At 35.8% G+C, this 18,976-nt stretch overlaps 1 protein-coding gene across 1 annotated transcript in view; it reads left to right on the top strand.

The window, feature by feature from the left end:
• slo (calcium-activated potassium channel slo) overlaps positions 1-18,976 on the top strand; it is a 163,182-nt gene that overhangs the window by 56,750 nt on the left and 87,456 nt on the right. Inside the window, exons 2-6 of the mRNA XM_019042390.2 lie at positions 5,718-5,779; positions 7,444-7,540; positions 8,562-8,673; positions 9,200-9,351; positions 10,219-10,386. Coding sequence (XP_018897935.1) covers positions 5,718-5,779; positions 7,444-7,540; positions 8,562-8,673; positions 9,200-9,351; positions 10,219-10,386 — 591 coding nt within the window. The remainder of the gene's footprint in view (positions 1-5,717; positions 5,780-7,443; positions 7,541-8,561; positions 8,674-9,199; positions 9,352-10,218; positions 10,387-18,976) is intronic.

The raw sequence follows: 18,976 nt of genomic DNA, 5'->3' as shown, positions 1-18,976 counted from the left end.
GAAATCCACGCCTCAGATTAAAAGCAAATCGACACCTACTATGCCGCTTTGAGAGAATTTCACTGTTCCTATGTGAGCGAATATTGGAATAGCGGCCATTTCAGGGTGAAAAAAGTCGATAAATCAAGTTCATAATTTCCCTTGGAAGTTATGTGTTTTCTTAATTCTGGACGATTTCTGGGATCTGAAAACGTATATGGTCCCAATGTTATGAATCGACACCTCACATGACGTCCTGAGAGAATTTCACTATTTATGCCCCCCATGGCAGCCATATTAGAAAGAAGAGGGGGTTGAGGGGGTTCCCCTGGCCCCATATAGGGTATAAGCCATTGCAAGTCTCACATTTGCGATTTATGACTTGAAATTTGGAATTTACGCCTCAAATTACATAAGAATGGACACCTACTATGACGTTCTGAGAGAATGTCACTATTTATGCCCTCCGCGGCGGCCATATTGGGGGTAGGAGGGGGTGAACCCTGGCCCTCCATAGGGTGCAGTGGCATTGTAGACCTCCCTTGTAGGTTTTCTGACCTAATTAACATAAATGAAGACACGTCATTCGACAGTGAAAGGTGCATCTTGGGTAATTATCATTAAAGTTGAAATTTTGGCCGCCATCTTGGATTTGACGGACCCTAAGGGGTTGAAATTATTTTTTGACACCAGATATGAATTCTACGACCAAAATTACATATAAATGGATACCAAACTCGACAATATTCTCAAATTTTGGAATTTTGACCCCCGGGGCGGCCATTTTGGGCGCCATCTTGAATCGGGGGCACCAGCATCATTTTTGGACTTGACAACATCGAAAATCGGATTCTACACGAAAAAACGAAGAGAATGATGTATCATTCAAACTTTATTACACAAGCTGCTCACAGGAGCACATCTGCAACCGCACTAGGCGTCAGGAGTTTGTCACCAGATGGTGTTTTTTGGACCACTTTGAGGGCCTAGATGAGGGTGATGGCACAGGCTAGAAGGCGGCAGACAAAGTTTTTCTAGTCACCCTGGGTATGATCTTTAATAATAGACTTGTCTGCCGAGCGTCAGGAGTTTGTCACCAGATGGTGTTTTTTGGACCACTTTGAGGGCCTAGATGAGGGTGATGGCACAGGCTAGAAGGCGGCAGACAAAGTTTTTCTAGTCACCCTGGGTATGATCTTTAATAATAGACTTGTCTGCCGAGCGTCAGGAGTTTGTCACCAGATGGTGTTTTTTGGACCACTTTGAGGGCCTAGATGAGGGTGATGGCACAGGCTAGAGGGCGGCAGACAAAAATTTTCCGTTTCAGTGCATGCAAGGCTATCGATTTAGGGGGTCAAAACATGTATCCCGAGTTTGTCACTCAAAGTCGTCTGGCTCTCTGACTATCAGCGGTTTCGGTTTGATAGGCGTGCGACCTCTATAATTGCCGTTGTCGGGGCCCATCATAAGGTTCGACAAACTGCCGAAATCTTGGCGATCGTTAGCGTTCGTCGGTCTGCAGCGGGGTTGCTGACACCACCGCGGCGCGCGCCCCAACCACCATCGATTTTGCCGCCCACCTGTCTCTACCTCTACCGACCTCCCCGTCGTCGGGCCCGCCTATCCACTCTGAGCCGCTCCGAACGCTCGCGGAAGCGTAGCTGAAAAACCCGTCCAAAAACGCAAACGCCCGGTGGACCAGACGTACTTCCTTCGGTCTCTCGTAGTTTCCTAGATGAAAGTAACCGCATTATTTTGACGGTGCAAAATTTTCACTGATAAAGAGAGAATTCGCATGCAAATTTTTTATTGATTCATCTGAAAGTGCTAAAAGAGCTAATTTCACAGAATTTTTTTTATGATTTTTTTTCTAATATGGGAAGTAGTATAAAAATAGATTTAAAAGTGAGAAAATGCTCCGCCTAGTGACGTCATCTGGTGGCATATCCCATTTAAATACACGTATCTTAGCAGATTAGATCATTTCGTCATATCTTCTCCACTAATTGTTCAAATCATGAACCAAGGGTATCCTCGTGTTCAGTTCACCCAGTAGTTTCCACTTAAATACGAAATTCATCAATTTTCAGACACCTGCAAATTCTCTTTTGTACTTGTACTCCCAACTTTACTACTGCACCATCGCACTTTTAGATGTAGGTCTACAAATACATCCTCAAAAAATAATTAGACATCGGATTTAAAAAAAAAAAAAAAAAAAAAAAAAAAATGAAAGCCAACACAGCCTCATTTAGTAGAAACTTTTTTGGGCTTTTTTTTTAAACTTTTGCCCCGAATCTGAGCGACATCTCATTGGCAGCATAGAGCGGCGCATTACGAGTTCACGCCTTGCGTCATCGCGCCTTCAATTTTGCAGATGCAACACGGACATCCATCAAGCACGAATAGTTGTATCTCTGCGCCGTCATAAACGAACGTTGAGACGTCTCTAACTTTCAAATCGTGAGAAAAGTTGTTTTCCTCCTCCCACTTGTTTAGATAATGTTTCTTTACAATTTGAAAGTTTCTAGATTAAACAAAAACAACATTTAACAATTCAAGTAAATCGTTGGCTTTAGTCGAAAAATGCGCATCACCATTACAAAGTTTAAAAATCTCCGAACTCGTCTCATTTTTTCGCAACTAGGCGCAGCGTGTACCGCAGTTAGACTGATTTTGATGAAATAACCGCCTGATTTGTCGTCAGAAAATGTCATCGTACAAAGGTTTTTTTAGAAAGAGAGCGAGGGAGTGACAGTCTCTTGAGAGAGAATTTATTTCATAGGATAGGACAAGAGCCAGAGGGGCTGCTCTTTTATATTTTCCGTTTGTTCTTGACACATTATTACTTACTCCAAGAATGGATGAAACTTTCCTCAAAAGGTCTATAGTTGTTTTCTTCGTGTTTTGACGAATATTCCCTGCTGGCATTTAAATCAAGAGGTCAGTTGGACGTATTTATGCTAAAAGGAATTATGTTACACGCGAACCCTGAGTACACAGTTCCTTTTAGCATAAATACGTCCAGTTGTCAGGTGAACGTGAAAATCAGTAAGGCGATTCGATGGACACCATATTTTGTGTCAAAACGGCATGCGATGTATCGCATCGATTGGTTCCATTTAAAAGCTACTCGTCATTTTCTCGAATTTTGAGATCGCAATTCTGTTGTCAGGAGACTAAAGAATTCGCTTACCAATTTTGACCAACAAATTTAACTTAATGAAGGCTTGGTTTTTTTAGAGGGAAAATATAGCATTTGAGTGCAGTTTCGATATCAGTATCGAATGCTATATTCTTCCTCTAAAAAAACCACGTCTTTATTAAGTCGAATTTGTTTGTCAAAATTGGTAAGTGAATTCTTCAGTCTACTGACAACAGACTTGCGATCTCAAAATTCGAAAAAATGACAAGTAGCTGAGAAAATGGAACTAATTGATGGGATACATCGCATGTCGTTCTGACACAAAATATAGCGTCCATCGAATCACCTTAAGTCACATCCCTATATTCGTAATGTAAGCGTAAATGAAACGTATAAAAGATCCCACTTTTTAACTAGACAGACCGTCAACAGAATTGACCATCGATTCTCTGTCCACTAACGGTGGCGCGGCAGTACAGGAAAGCCCTCAAAAAGCTCGCTTCGAACGGAGAAATCGCTTATTTGTTGAAGTTGTCTGGCAACTTCATCCTGCCCGTGTTTTCGATGCAAAAGTTTTGACTCGGGGGCATTTGGTCGTGGCTTCTCGGAAACTTTTACCCCTCCCGTGTTCCCGACTTGGTCCCCTCTGTCCCACTTAAAGTTCGTTACCCCGCCGCGCCCCTTTAAAGTTAACTGGCAGGATGGCTCTTTTGTTCAATGGCCCGTTTTTCATAGGCTTCAGTGGCGAGGCGTGAATAATCGATTCTCGATATTTCCCCGTTTGAAGCTATGTTAAAGGATTGATTATCAAGTCGTTCGTTGCGAACGCCCAGAACCCAGACACTCTATCCTTTTCCATAGGTTTAAACTGACGAAAAGCCCGTGACTGATGTCACGGGTCTAGATTTTCCGCAATATATTATGATTTTAACCATTGGTCATTTCATTAATGGGTCAGTTGCGCTGGTCACAGAATCCTGTTTTGATGCTTGTTTCTTGACGATTAGCTAAAGATAATAAGATCTGTTCAAAAGGCCTCAATAGACGATCAAATTCTCGAACCAGTTCCGATCAAAGTAGCATCAAAGTGTCGGGAGTCATCAGTCTTAAACTCATTAATTTGCTTCATTTTAAAATGGAAACTTGGCAGAAATGTTTCCTGTGGCAGGAAATGATGAATGGTGGCACTCCGTTCTAATCTCACTTTGAACAAAAAAGTGCGGCCCGTCAAAATTTGATGGTAGATGGTGACCGCCAGTCATCAGCATGTCTACTTTGATCGGAATTGGTTCGGAATTTGATCGTCTATGCAGGGCTAAACAGCAACTTTTTACGTTAAATATTAACCACACTGGGGAAAAAACACATTTGATCTAGAGTCCAGACTCTTGAAAACATTGACAAGAAAATGGACTCTTGATTCAATCAGATTTAAGCTTAAATCAAAAGGAAATCCGCTCAAATTAAGAGGCTGGGTTCTTGATTTAAGCTTAAATCTGATTGAATCAAGAGTATTTTTTCTTGTCGATGTTTTTAAGAGTCTGGACTCTAGATCCAATGTGTTTTGTTTCCAGTGCATGATATTGCGCCTTGAAAAACTTTATTTATGACATCATTCACTGCGGTAGTATATCGACTGTGAAACTGCCAAACCACGTATCTCGCTTTGCAACGTTGCAGACTTACTGTCAAACTTTATTTTTTAAAAGAAAAACTACTCAGCGTTCCGACTTCAAAATTTCTGCGATTTTTCTGCTCTGTGCGAAGAAAATTCTGTGGAAACTTCACAAAATAATGTTGCACGACATTCAGTTTTTTATCCAGCAACCCTTAGTTGGGTCTCTCATGTGACACAGTTCATAGAAACGGGTTTAAACGGCTTTTCATTTTTTTACTATTATTTGACTCTGCGAGCGATCCCCTTCATTATCCTCTACATCTAGTCAAACTCTCCATGCATCGGTACGAATACGTTAGGGGGGGGGGGGGGGGCATCGTGGTTCCCACCTTTGAGTCTCCACACAAAGTGGCAACCCTGCGTAGGGCCGGATTAAGGGTGGCGCAAGATGAATGGCTGCACCAGGCGCCATCAAAACGATAGGCGCTAAAATGAAAAGAGGGAAAAAGTTGAGGAAAGAGGAGAGATGAAATTAAGAGTAACGAGTAACAAGGAGTAAAGATAATTATCGAATGTACCGAGGAGCACAAATATCAAGCAGCTTGCTGCAAGCTATTTAAAGACGGAGTTATGCCGCCGCATGCTTTGACTGGACCATTAAAATATTAATGTAATTCTGTTGGTAGAGACTTGAATCTCGCCTTCAATTTCAGCGCATAGGCAACACGTCGACTTCAGAGCGCGAATAGTTATTAGGAAGCTTATACATATTTCATTCACCTCCTTTTTCTTTGCAAAGAAAAGAACCAATAGCTAATGCAAAAACCTATATTGGCTAATAAGTATCGTCCACTTAATTTTCATAAGTCTAATATCTCATAAGTTTTCCGGAAAATTTCCGAAAGGAAGAAAATTGTATTTTGCCTTGACTTATTCATTCTGGACCTTATACCTTTGTACTTTTTTCTGTTCCAGGTTGTTTTAGTTTTTATACTAAGCATAGCATCTCTCATAATTTATTTCATCGATGCCTCTAGGTAAGTTTATCGCTAAATTATTTCGTATTTTATTCTTAACCCCTTTAAATCTACTAAACTTGGAGAAAGGAGATAATTTTAATATTTATTATTTTCGATTCGTCAATATCTTAACGGAAGATCCGTTAAAGTTCTACAACTTTCTGAGTCTTTAAAGTTAGGTACTAAATCGATGAATTTGTTCAAGTAATGCTTTATTCAGTTCCTTTCTACATAAAATCGCTCTCTATCATTAATTTTGACGGCTTTTACAACTTGCAGAAAGCATTTTTTTAACGCTTTGACGGGATGAATTAGATCGAGAAGAGAGCGCAATAATGAATGTATAGGGAAAATACTATTCACGAATGTATACCTCAATTATTCTTTTCTACTCTTCTCTTTGGCTCTGAAACTCTTCAAGGCTGTGTTGGCTCTGTGTTTTAATACATCATAAAAGTAACCCGAGAAGGAGGAGGGTGCAGGAGGGCCTGAGAGGTACCTTATGAGAAGGGAAGGAACCTGTAAATAAGAAAATATTTCTAACGTAATTATTTTTCGCTGCATAAAATTTGTGTATTTCTTCGCGTAGAAAACACTCACGAATGTTAAGATTAGACCTAGAATCGGTCTAAAATGGTCGGCCAGTATCAATGAAAGATTTCAACAGCCTTTTGGAATAGACGGCTGTTTAGACAAAGTCCGCTAATTTAAAAAATTGCGCTTAAAATCAAATTTACCTCGCGTGGGATAGTGCGGGCTGCGCGGGAAGTTTTAGCAATGGTGCCAAACTTCAATAACAAAAAATTTGTCATTTTGGTCATTATATTCTCAATTCTCAATGTGGATTGAAGCATTCGTCCCTTTGACTAATTTCTATATTCTAACTTATAGAGAGCATCTGATGATAAATTCAGCCTCGATGTTTGTAATTATTTTGAGTTATCTAAAAAATGAGGTCCACCATTATATTATGACGTCACCACATCCCACGGCCCATCACGTGTCCGTGTTGATGTTGTTGTTGATGTAAACAAACAAAAATGTGGTTCAAGTACTTTTTCTTTTTAGATTAAGGATTTACATTATTTTTTATTCCATTATTTTCCTCTTTCTCTTGATACTGTAGTGACATTTGTAATTTTAATTGTTTCCACCATTAAATATGTTTGAACATTTCATGAAGGTTTACCGCATGATCCGTTTCTGGATGATAATACTTGTCGATTTACTGAATTTCCTCCAAGACCCAGGTTGAAAATAAAGAATTTTAAAATTGGTGAGATGTCCTTAAATGATTCCTATCTCTCGTCTGAAATAATTTAGCCACTTTTCTCGGTATGTACTCAGAATCTGTTCATGTACATCATGTGATGAACTTCCTGGAGCTAAAGGTACTCTACCTGGAGCTGTATGAAATAGAGTCCCGTTTTATCTAATATCATAGAGTTGATGCATTACGTCTAATGTTTATAGTAATGATCTTTTGCTGAGTCCTTACAGATGTTAATCAATAAATTAGAGAATACCAATCCTCGGTTGCCCCTGGGAAAGTGTTTCAGTAAATCTGAGGATAAAATTTGAGACAGCATCGTCAGAGATGTCTCTAGTTTCATGTGGAAAATGTAACATACATGTTTTACCCACACCATGCGTTAAATGTTCAAATTTCTTCTTTGTTGCAGTGAGGAAGTCGAGCGTTGCCAAACCTGGAGCAACAATGTGACTCAACAAATAGATCTAGTCTTCAACATTTTTTTTATGGTGTATTATTTCATAAGAGTAAGTTCTTTGGGTTGTTCATGAATGCTCACCGTTGATTTTTTACCTTGACTTTCCTTTCAATTGCTGAACAATTGAGCAAAATTGAGAATTTAATCTATGGAAATTAAATCTATATTGAGGAAAACCAGAAAAATCTTGACTCCGTATGGAAGTCGAAAATTGATGTTTGGCGTTTTTTGAAAAAGTGCCAGTCTTCTTTTCATACCATTCCTGTTTCACAGCTGCTTTTAGTTTTACATTTTGTTAATAGTGCAATTATGCTGCTCTAAAAGATTTTTTCAATTTATTACAGGACATTTTAGCCACCCATTAAATCATTTTTGACCAGGTTACGCGTCAGAGAATGTGCAGCTCCGTTTGTCAGGTTCTTACCAAAAAAAAAAAAATTAATCTAAATTTAAATGAAAAGTAGATGCGTGCCTGAAGTGTTTGTGAAAATGAGGGTTGATCACTCAATTAATAATTATTTCATAAGAGTATTTAATTCATAATTGATTTTTAATTCATTGATAGAATTTCCTGAAAAAATCAATGAGTGAGAGCCAATTTATGATGACTCTTGCACCACCTTCCTTTTTATGGCCGAAATCTGACAAATATCGATGAATGAATAGTAGCTTCTCTTGCTATTTTACCAGTCGAACAAGCATTTGGGCTAATCAGAGGTTTTTAGTGTGTTTTAAATTCTATGTTTACATCGGGGGATTGAAGCAATCTTTCTTCTCATTTACTTAGTATTTTTTGGGCAGGCAGGAAAAAGGCTAAGGGATTAAATGCCACTCATTAGTCTTTTTTAACCCTCCTTGAGGTATGCCCATGCTGTGTGCGTTTAAATGAAAGTAGCATGAGAAGCAAGATTGCCTTGTTTTAGCTACCACAGATTTTATGCAGTTACTGTGAAAAGAGAGCCGTTCCTTCATCATTATTTATTCCTGTATTTCATTCTTTTTTTATAATCAAAATTGATATTATGCGGCAAAAACGATGCTTAGCTATACTTTTTGTTTTCTTTTTTCAGTTTATAGCTGCTAGTGATAAATTGTGGTTCATGTTGGAAATGTATTCCTTTGTTGATTATTTTACAATTCCACCATCGTTTGTTTCCATTTATCTGGATCGAACGTGGATAGGTAAGATTTTTTTTTTAAATTTTTCAACCCCTCTAAAATTTTTAAGGATAATTTTCAACAATTTTTCTAGGTTTTGTTTGCTATAATGTTTCTTATTTTAAGAAGGACATACAATTTATCATCTATAAATACTTCAGACTTGTATGTATTAATCAAATATCCTCAATCGGTCGTGAATTCCTGTAAGTTTTATCATCAGTCTATTTTTCCTAATGAACAAAAACATCAAGGGTCAGTGAACCCCCTTTGGACACTGGACCCCCTACACTCCCTATGGACTCTTTGAAATTTAAGGTTGCTCTAAGTTGCATTTTGCTTGGCTCATCCTATGTAATGCGCAAGCAACTATCAGCAAATGAAAGTGAAGTAAAGTAATAACTTTATTTCATGTGGATTTTTTTTTAATTTAAAAGAAATTAAAATAATTTTTTCATTATAAATTCATGAGTATATTAATATTAGGTTTTGTAATAGATGTACTCTGATGCTGTATCATGAATTTAACTTTGTAATTTTTTATCTGTAGGTTTAAGGTTTCTTCGAGCTCTAAGGCTGATGACGGTTCCAGATATTCTACAGTACCTTAATATTCTAAAAACTTCGAGCAGCATCAGACTTGCTCAACTTGTTTCCATTTTCATCTCAGTCTGGTTAACTGCTGCGGGTATTATTCATCTTGTAAGTCTATCAATTTTATAATACGCTATTATCTTTCTATCTTTTTCGATCAAAGATATCTTTAAGTACCTGAGTCTGGACCAATTGGTTTTTTGCATACAAGAGACACAGAATAAATGTATTGGTCAGAGTCATTTAATTTATCGCACCATTCAAACGATTAAGTGAACTAAGCTTACAGTTGTTTTCCAAATTTTTTTTTTATGATGGCAGTGGGGAGAAAAGATTTAAAATTGCAAAAAATTTAGGTTTATGTAAAAGGAGTCTACAATGAAAAAAAATGACCGAACTGACTTATTGTTCGACAAATGTGAAGGTTCAAAACTTAATAAGGTGAGAATAAGAGACAATGGAGGGGGATTAAAAAAGTATATTATACAAACAAGCTTGCCTTTTCCTCTGAAAATTCTCGAAATGACACACAAAAATAGTTCTGTTAATACTTTTTGGCGCATAATTACTCTTTGATGATAAAATTAAAATAGAAAAGTTGGCAAAAAAAGAAGAAAAAAATGCAAAATGTTTGCTCTTCTGTAAAATCAGTGCTTAAGTATTGTTTTAAAAATCTTCACGTGTTGCTTTTTTTGCATTTCATGCTATTTTCCACAGCATAGAAGCGTTCTCCTCTGAAGAAAAGAAAATCATGAACTCAGTGTTTTCAACATTCTGAAGCACTGTTGATTAAAATTTGAGTTTTGAGTGTCACTATCTGATTTCAATTAAGATTTCTACAGTTTTCCTTTAGGTTTTAAGACCTTGAGTAAATGATTTAAAGAATATATTTTGTCAAGTCATTCTAATTTCCATAAATTTCAGGATCATAATATCCAATTGCTGTAGTACTAGACTATTTCTTTTCTTTTTTAGCTCGAAAACTCAGGTGATCCATTTGAATTCAACAATCCTCAACAACTCTCGTATTGGACTTGTGTTTATTTTCTAATTGTCACCATGTCAACAGTCGGTTATGGTGATGTCTACTGCCAAACTATCCTCGGTCGAACTTTTTTAGTATTTTTTCTCCTAGTCGGCTTGGTAAGTCATCTTTCTCATTCTCTCACCTTCAGTAGTTTTTTGCTAACTTATCTTGACCAAAAATGAGTTTTCTTCCATGTTCATAGAGAGCTTTAAGTTCAAATGGGTTAGTTTCATGTGGCATGGAGGTAGATGTGAGGCATTGCACAGTGCAGTAGGGGATGAATCAAATTATCTAATGCGGCGCAGAAAAAATGACCACACAAGCATACGACTTTTTCTCAGTGTTCATGTTGTGTATTACTTGGAGCAATTCCGTATGGTACATCTACCACAGGTATGAGTGTGTAAAATTATAGGAGATGTCCAAATTGTGCAGATTCAACAAAGTTATATTGTATGACTGTGATATCATTTTGACAACTGTTACTGAAATCAACATCTTCCTAATATGACCAAACACGTCCTGTTTATCCCTTTATTTAATTAAGGAAAACAATAAGCACGTTATTCTTTTAACTGAAAATTACTTACAAGCATCTGTAGTTCATATCATTAAATGAAAACATATCCTGCTTATCATAATATGGAGTAAGGAAGCGTATTCCAACTTAACGCCGAAGATAGTATGACTGCATCCTTTCACTCAGTGGCCCATTTCTCATGAGCACGAACTCCTTTTGTCTGTACCCATAGAAGAGTGTACCTTAGCAGTCCAGTCATTTTTCTGTGCCGTGTTATTTCACCTTAAAGCGCACTGTGCAGCATTGTTTAGTTGCTGATTCTGATAGGGAACCGAAAAATTCGTAAAGTACTGCTTTCAAGATTATGCTCCGTGAAGATCACGGGCTGCAATATGGAAGTTTTTTTTTCATTCGAAAAACATTGTCGTCCTTCAATTGAAGAGAAATTGATGCAGAAGCAAAGAGCAGCTTCATTATTTTTTGTAAGTTAAAAGTAGCTCTAAAATGTAAAGAGAAATTTATACCAAAATACCTACTTAACTGTGGATCAGAACATATAATTTACTTAGACTCTTTATCAAAGTTTTCTATCAAATTCAGCAATTTAATTATTCTCATCATTTGCTAACCCATTGTTCAAGAACGAAAGTTGCTGAGGACTAAGCTAAAAAGCGGAACTTTGTGTAGATTATAATTCTTGAACTATTGAAAGAAAGTTGAAGAGTCCGGATAGTCTTCAGTAATGGAAGAGGAATAAAGCTAATTGAAGGTTTAAAGAGCAGCTATTTTTTTCTAATGATGCGTGGTGGGATTATCCTAAATTCTATCTTTAGGATAATCCAAAGGTCCGAGACCCTGATTTAAATCTCAACAAGCATGTTATCCCATATGCATTGCATCTGTAACCAAAAACTTATCCTAGAGTTATGGCATTTTCTGATAAAATCATGCCCTCACCCTCAATGAAATAGAATTTTTTTTAGACTATGAGCTCACAATCTCTAATCTTTATTCATCAGCTGTCTTTGACTTAAAGGATGTTTTTTATCTCCCTCTCAGTACTCCAAAATATGGCTTGTTTAACATGCCAACCTTTTCTAATTTATTAGGAGAATAAACGCTTCTTGTATGGGTGAAAAAGTAAAGACATGGAATAAATTTTCTTTTTTTAATGAATCCAATTAACTCCATTTGTGCTCAAATAGTTTTTCCCAAAACTTACAACACTTTTTTTTAATGAGAGACCCTGAGAGAGATTATGTCCTCCTCTGCACAATGAATTAGAGGTTTTTCAACCTATGTAGTGGCAGCAAAAATTGCTTTCTTTCTCTTAATCGTACAAGATTTCTCTCTTCGATCTTCAGTTTCATGTTGTGTGAAATTACTTCAGGATCTTATTGTCATAATTTTAACCCGACCTCATCTTTTGTGGTCTTAATGATTCGTAAATAGTCTGTCAAAGAAGACTGACATGCTGTTGTCTGAATTATTTTTGTTCTCCATTGATTTGTCTCCTTTTGTTTCCTGCATATTTGAATTTGTACTAACAATTTTTATTACAGCTATTCTAATACTCATTCAGTGTTTCCAGGTTTCTTATCATAACTAATATGCTTTAGGGATGTCCTAAAAGTTCTTTTTCACCATCTTCTCAATAAATTTCTTTCCGTAGTGCTCAGTAAAAATATGATTTTTAACCCCTGTGTTTGTTTGCATTTCCTGCAAATGCCCGATTATTAAAGGCTTCAGAATTTGCCAGAGAGACAATTTGAAGCTGATATTAGTTCAGTTCCCAGAAATTGACATTTGAGTCTTTTGACTTTCAAAACTTTGTATTACCTCCTTGTTTCATGCTTTTGTATTAATTTTGACCAAGAAGAAACTTTTGAGCATCAATCAAAGATCTGTACTTTTTTAAAGGTTTGGAATGAAGATCTTTGAAAACCCACACCCACAATTTTAAGGTGGGTCTCTCATTTAAAAAAGTGTGTCTAATCGCAAAATATTTAACATTAGTGCACATTTAGACCAGTAGTAAAAGGAGAATACATTCTGAATACATAAGGTCTCAAAATTCCAAGTGCCGTTAATCTTATTCATCCATAACTGAACAAACTTTATTGAAAATAGCTGGAACTTATTTCCTAATTCCTTGCATAAATACCACCAGTCATTCTAACTTTAAAATCATCTAATACTCAAATTTTTGTAATGCTGTATCAAACTCTGAAGATGTCTGTTTCTTTTAGGACATCCTTTGCATTCAATGTCTCTTCAGCTCGCACTTAACAATCTTGAGGCTCCAACTCCCCCTAATCACATTGTAAATTGCGAAAGACTTTTCAAAGAAAGAAGCTGTTCAAAGAATGACAATGAGTACCAACCTTAATCGACCCATTTTTCTTTTAGAGTGATCTAAAATAAAAAAAATAGTGTCTAGAATGGGCCTCTAGATAAAATCTGCATTAGAATAAAAACATGACAAGTTTTTTCTTCACAATCATCTGTAAAAAACTATTCTCACAACTGAGAGTTTGGAAATCAATTCCTGAACAAAATATTAACAAGCATTTTTCACACATATCAAATGGAATCTAGATTATGCAAATCACATCATTTGTATTTTTTCTATTTAACAAATGTCAATCGTAAACACTTATGTCTTGTTAAGAAATTTTTCTTCAGATATGAATTTCTCTCGAAATTTTGATGAGAAAACATGTTGTGAAGAGCTTTAATTCATACCTTGTCTAGGGGCCCCACTGTACAGTGTGGCTTTCTTTTCAATTTTATAGTTAGTTCAGAGCACTCAAAATGCTCTGTTCAACGACCTTTTTTTAGATTATCAGTGGAATAAAAAAAAAATCTTATACTAATAAATCAGCTTCACTCTTCGAATTTTAAGCCCTTTCAAAAGGCTTATCAATAGTTTTAAAATTTAATTAAACTGATACATCCAATGACTATTTTTTTCTTCTCTGAACAAAATGCAATCATTAGTAGCGCGTAGCTAAAACAAACAGAGTTAACATGGATGTCTAATTTTAGTTTTACGAATTTATCAGAAAGTAGTAAATCTGGCTGTGCTAATTCCGAGTGAAGCTTCATCTTTTTCAGTTTTTTCAATGTTTCTGACCTTGAAATTCTTTGGTGCGAGCTGAGGATCTCAGCATTTTTACAAATTTGAAATTCTATTACATCCCATGCCTCATTAAATCCCTCAATTGCTCTCTCTTTACTCTCTCACTTACTTTTTTTCTTTCTTTCTTTCTTTCTTTCTTCTCTGTCTCTATCTTTCTCTATCTTTTACTTCCATTTATCTATATCCTCCATCATTGCTGATGCTCATTCATTCTGTAAAAATATCTGAGTGTGTAATTTTACTTACTGTACCTGCGGTGTTTTCAGTGTAAGCTTCAATTGAACCAGTCTACCTTTTAGAATTGTAAACGGGTCCTCAAGATTAATGCTCTCACTAAAATTACTTGGACTCCTCAGATCGGTTTAATGTACATTTAAGTCTGAAATTGGAATAGCATCTGACTTTTTATGAGCTTTATGCCTGTGCACCCATGATCTTGTTTTATCAAGTCAGGAGATTGCAACTTGAAGGGATTTAACTGGAATCGAAGCAGAATTTGATGCATTATATCTATCATATCATAAACTTGGCCAATATTGCCGTCTATGAGAAATTCGAAATGATTAACTATAACCTCATGCGTGATAAACGATTTTACAAAAATTGATCTGTGAGGTCAGGAAGCAAAAGGAAGATTGTCAAAACGGAAAATCATCTCATCCAAAAGACTTAAAGCAGTCTTTCCGATTAAATAATTTTCTATTTTAATGATCCCGCTTTTTTTTTCCAAATCAATGGATCACTTCTGGTAAAAACGTTCATGGACCTTATGGCAAGAGCTAATCATTTCTTTTGATGATAAAAAATAGACAGCATTGTATACTTGTTGGTTCAAATACTTACAAATAATCCTGTGCGTTTTAGTGAGAGTATTAATTCGTCTTCACCTTATCTGAAAAATTAAGAAAGAAAATGGAATTTGTTTCTTTGCAGAAAAGCATTAAAGCTGTTTTTTTCAACTTATCGCACAAAAAAAGGATTTTCTTTAATTTTCTCCTTTCTCTATATTGTGTGAATCACTAAATTTTTAGACTCATTTGTCGATTGAGTCACACGTAATTAATAAAAATGTCAGAAGCAATTTCGAACGAGAGCAGTGAGTTGAGTCCGTTTATGAGAAGCCGATTCAATGGAGTCAGATCATTTCAAGACGTCTACATGTTTTGGCTCAGGTTTTATTGAAGCTTACTTCTCCTCTGCATGATTTGATTAATTACCCGCGCAGTGTTCTGTGTCGATTTTGTCACTAATTTAACTGCAGCTCATTTTATTTAATTTAATATAATTTGGCTACAAGCTACGTCGGTCATTGGGAGTGTGCGCTTCAGCCATTGAGCTCTGACTGCTTTTCAATAGAAGTCGTAAATGTCTCAAAGCCTCTATGGCAATTTCTTAAGTTTGTATGAACTCTGTAATTTGTAACTATGGGTAAAGCTTCTAAGACTTGCTAGTTTTCGGCGCAAGCTTCAGCACCTGCTGATGGTCGTATAAGTGTTCCAAGCATCCTAGCTCCTGCTACATAAGATGGGCATCACGTTATGTTAGGTTTTTAAGTCTTTTGTGTAATGAACAAAGTTATTAGTTCCTCAAACTGAATATCAGTATTAGTTCCTCAGCTAAATATAGGATCACTAGTATTTTTCATAATTATTTTGTTAGATGGTGATTTTTTTTTCTTAACCTGCAGAGCGAAATTATAATCTTTCTTTGGTGTATTTATTTTTGCGGTAAGATTGATTTTCTGACTAAGTTCATCAAAACACTGTTAAAAGGTCCTTGGCACTGTTTTCATAGAAGTTAATGTTGCCAAGTCCAAAGCCAGTCCTCTACAAAAAAACTCTCAAGTTTGTTTCGTATCATTTCTTTTGAAAACATGAAGTCTTGCTCATGTTGAAGTAGATCCAAATGTATTTTATTGTCAGGTTAAAATAACTAGGTATCGGTTCCATTTATCTCTTTGCCAAAGTCAAAAGTATGGCAGTTAAATTCAAATTTTGTCATTCAAAATTGATTCGAATGTATGATCAGGTATTTCAAGGTTACAGATCTTGGTCAAGATCACAATTCCAGTTCTCTTTTTCAAAGTCAGGAGCCTGCTTAATTTTTTTCTTTTGTTTGAAATCAGAAGTATATTTTCTAACCCCCCCCCCCCCCCCATCCCCCTTATCTCGACAATTAGTTTGTCTGAATTAAAAGTTAAAGTGCTTCACAAAAAACAGGCAGTCTTTTTTTAAAAATGTTTTTGTCAGTTAGTTCGTTTAAATTGGTCCTTTTTGGCAATGAAGGATACACCTTCAAATTTTTTCCTTGGGGAAAAACCGAAACTCATAATTGTCCTCTACTAGGACCTATATTTTTTTCTCCGATACTCCCTCCGATGTAGGTAAAGTTTGAAGTGTGCATTGATGGTGTTATTGCTTAAATTAAGGATATCAGTCTGAAAACGACAATAAAAAAAATAAAACTATGTAGAAGTTTCTAAAAATTAATGGAAGCACGATCTTCAGTTTCAAAAATGAAATGCTGAAAATTTGACCAGCTCTTGCCACAATTTTCTCCTTGGCAATTCATGGTTGTGTCTTGATGAGTTGACCCTTCTAAAGAGTGACACATCCTCAAAATATTATTTTTTTTCTTATTTTTTTCTGTGATATGAAGTTTGTTTTCTAACTGAGTCTATTTGAAATTAACTGCATGTTTTTTCTTTTGTTTCCAATAATAATTTGTTGTAAAAGATATCAAATTTGGGCCCTACTTATTTGTCTTAAAATACGAGTTTTAAAGAAGGGCTTGATTCTTTTAATTTGAACAATTTTTTGAATATTTTTGAAGGAGTCAAGTCTTTTGTCCTGGTAAAGTAAATTGTAACTGCGACGAAAATCTTCCAACTTGTTGAAACATTTAACCCCCATTTTTTTAAAAAAAAATTCAATTTATTACCGTTTACATTCACTTTTTTTATTGCTCTATGCTCTTTCTGAATTCCGCTAATTATTTTTCAAATTTTGAAATATTGACTGGATGACTTTTCATTGTTGTGACTATTTCTTGTGCCAGCCACAAATTTGATAAGTTATTTTAATCTTGTATACAATAGGATACTGACCTTTTCTGTCAATCACTTTAAAAACCAACCATCCTTTAAAAACCATTTTCACAGTTGTTCTTGTGCATTACTGCTGCTGATAATATCTACGTGGCACTTTCAGACTCCGTTTTCTCTTACTTTGTATTGATTTATTTCCTGCATTTGGGGGTGAAATTCGATTCTGAAAAGGAAGCCCTCTATGAATAATAAACCTAACCTTCTCCACTCTAAGTCCTCCGTGTAAAAATGCGAGCCAAGTGTAAGCAAATTTTTCTATTACAGATACTGCTTTCAAAAAAATCTCTAAAAGTATCTCCGACTTGTATATGTGGCAGTTAGCATGAGATCTAGGTGGTTGAAACCATGAGTTGCCGCTTTAGATGGTGTCAAAAGTATTAGGCTAATGAGAAATGTACCTTGTATGAATACAGCTTTAAACCTCTTCTTCTCAGTCAAAAAGGCTGTTCTGAGTTATTTTAACCTCAGAAGTGTGTTTCTTGCTACACTGGACATCTACTTTCAAGCCAACTCCTGGGTCATGCAATAGCCCATGATGTGACGATCTATGTGTGTGCACATGAAAATGTTCTCTAATTATTTTTTCTAAAAACCCTCCTCTCTATATATGGGGAAAAATCCAACATTCATTTTCCACAGTGTAATTTGTTTTTTTCCCTCCGAGAATATGAAAATTATTGGAAGGTAAAATGGGTCTATATTTTGACTGAGCTCTCAAAAAAGCTTGTTTTTTAATCCTACCTTCAGGAAGAAATGAGCATCTAATCGGCAATTCAAATCTCAAGGAACAGTATGTGTATCAGACAGAAATTATTGTGGCATATTTAGGGTTATGCTCGGAATTCTAATTGCCAAAAAGTGTTGATTTGGCAAAAATATCTAAAAAATGAATGAAAACTGTTTGGATGAATGTGGCATGTTTTTATTCAGAGGTGTTTTTTATTCCTTCAGATTAGTTTGAAAGAAACATTTTGGAGCAACTTATGTTGAAAATTCAATTTGTACAGTGCAAGGACCCAAATCATGTAGCAGCACTTTAGCGAAAAATTTGCTTTTTGTTCGGGAATACAATGTAGGCCATTGATTCCCAAGTCTTCGATTCGATTAGTTATTTTTGCAATCAGCACTCTATTTCTCTGTCAAAAGAAAGTAGTCTCATAACTTTTAACAGGTTTTCCCTTAATTTTAACCGATTTACAATATTATTTTGTGAACTTTAAATTACGTTGGACTGTGTGTTTTATGAATCTGAGGAAAAACCAATTGATTCCTGTTTTCAGAAATGAACATTCTATTTTTTTCAATGGAGACAACATTGTAGAAAACTGAATATTTACTGCGTTTTTGAAAATCTCAGGTGAAAATATGTTCGGAAGAAGGTTTCCATAAGTTTTTATAACGTTATGGACCATTAGACAGAGTGAGAAATTAAGCACCACAATACATTTTTTCTCATCAAACTTTCATGTAGAACAGGTTGGACATCCTCTAAAAAGGTTCAAACTCAATTGATAAATGAGAAGTTTGTATTTTCCTTTCAAAAGTTTGAACTTCCCACATACTAAAAAAACTTCAGGCCTTTTGAATCAAGTCTTGCACCACAGTAATCTGAGCTTTACTTGTATTATTTTTTATGTACACCACACTTGGTAAACTCATTTACAATAAAGTCAAAGTAGACACTACAATAATAACAAGAGTAGGTCAGGGTAAAAATGAAGAAGTAAAAGAGCAAAATAAAACTAGAGATTTAAAATGAACTAATGTTCGTTGTTACTAAGACCTTAAAACAAGAAATTGAACAATTAGAAAGATCAATCGTCTCAGGGAGACTACTGTCAAGCCTGAACAAACGGCAAGAAACAGAATGTCGAAAATAATTGCGATTAGTTAATCTGCTGAAGTCCAGCCAAAGACATGGTCTGGGTACTCCATACC

The sequence above is a fragment of the Bemisia tabaci genome, chromosome 3 (assembly GCF_918797505.1).
Source record: "Bemisia tabaci chromosome 3, PGI_BMITA_v3".
NCBI lineage: Eukaryota > Metazoa > Arthropoda > Insecta > Hemiptera > Aleyrodidae > Bemisia > Bemisia tabaci.
The sequence above is the reverse complement of the archived record's forward strand: the minus strand, read 5'-3'. Positions and strand labels throughout refer to the sequence as shown.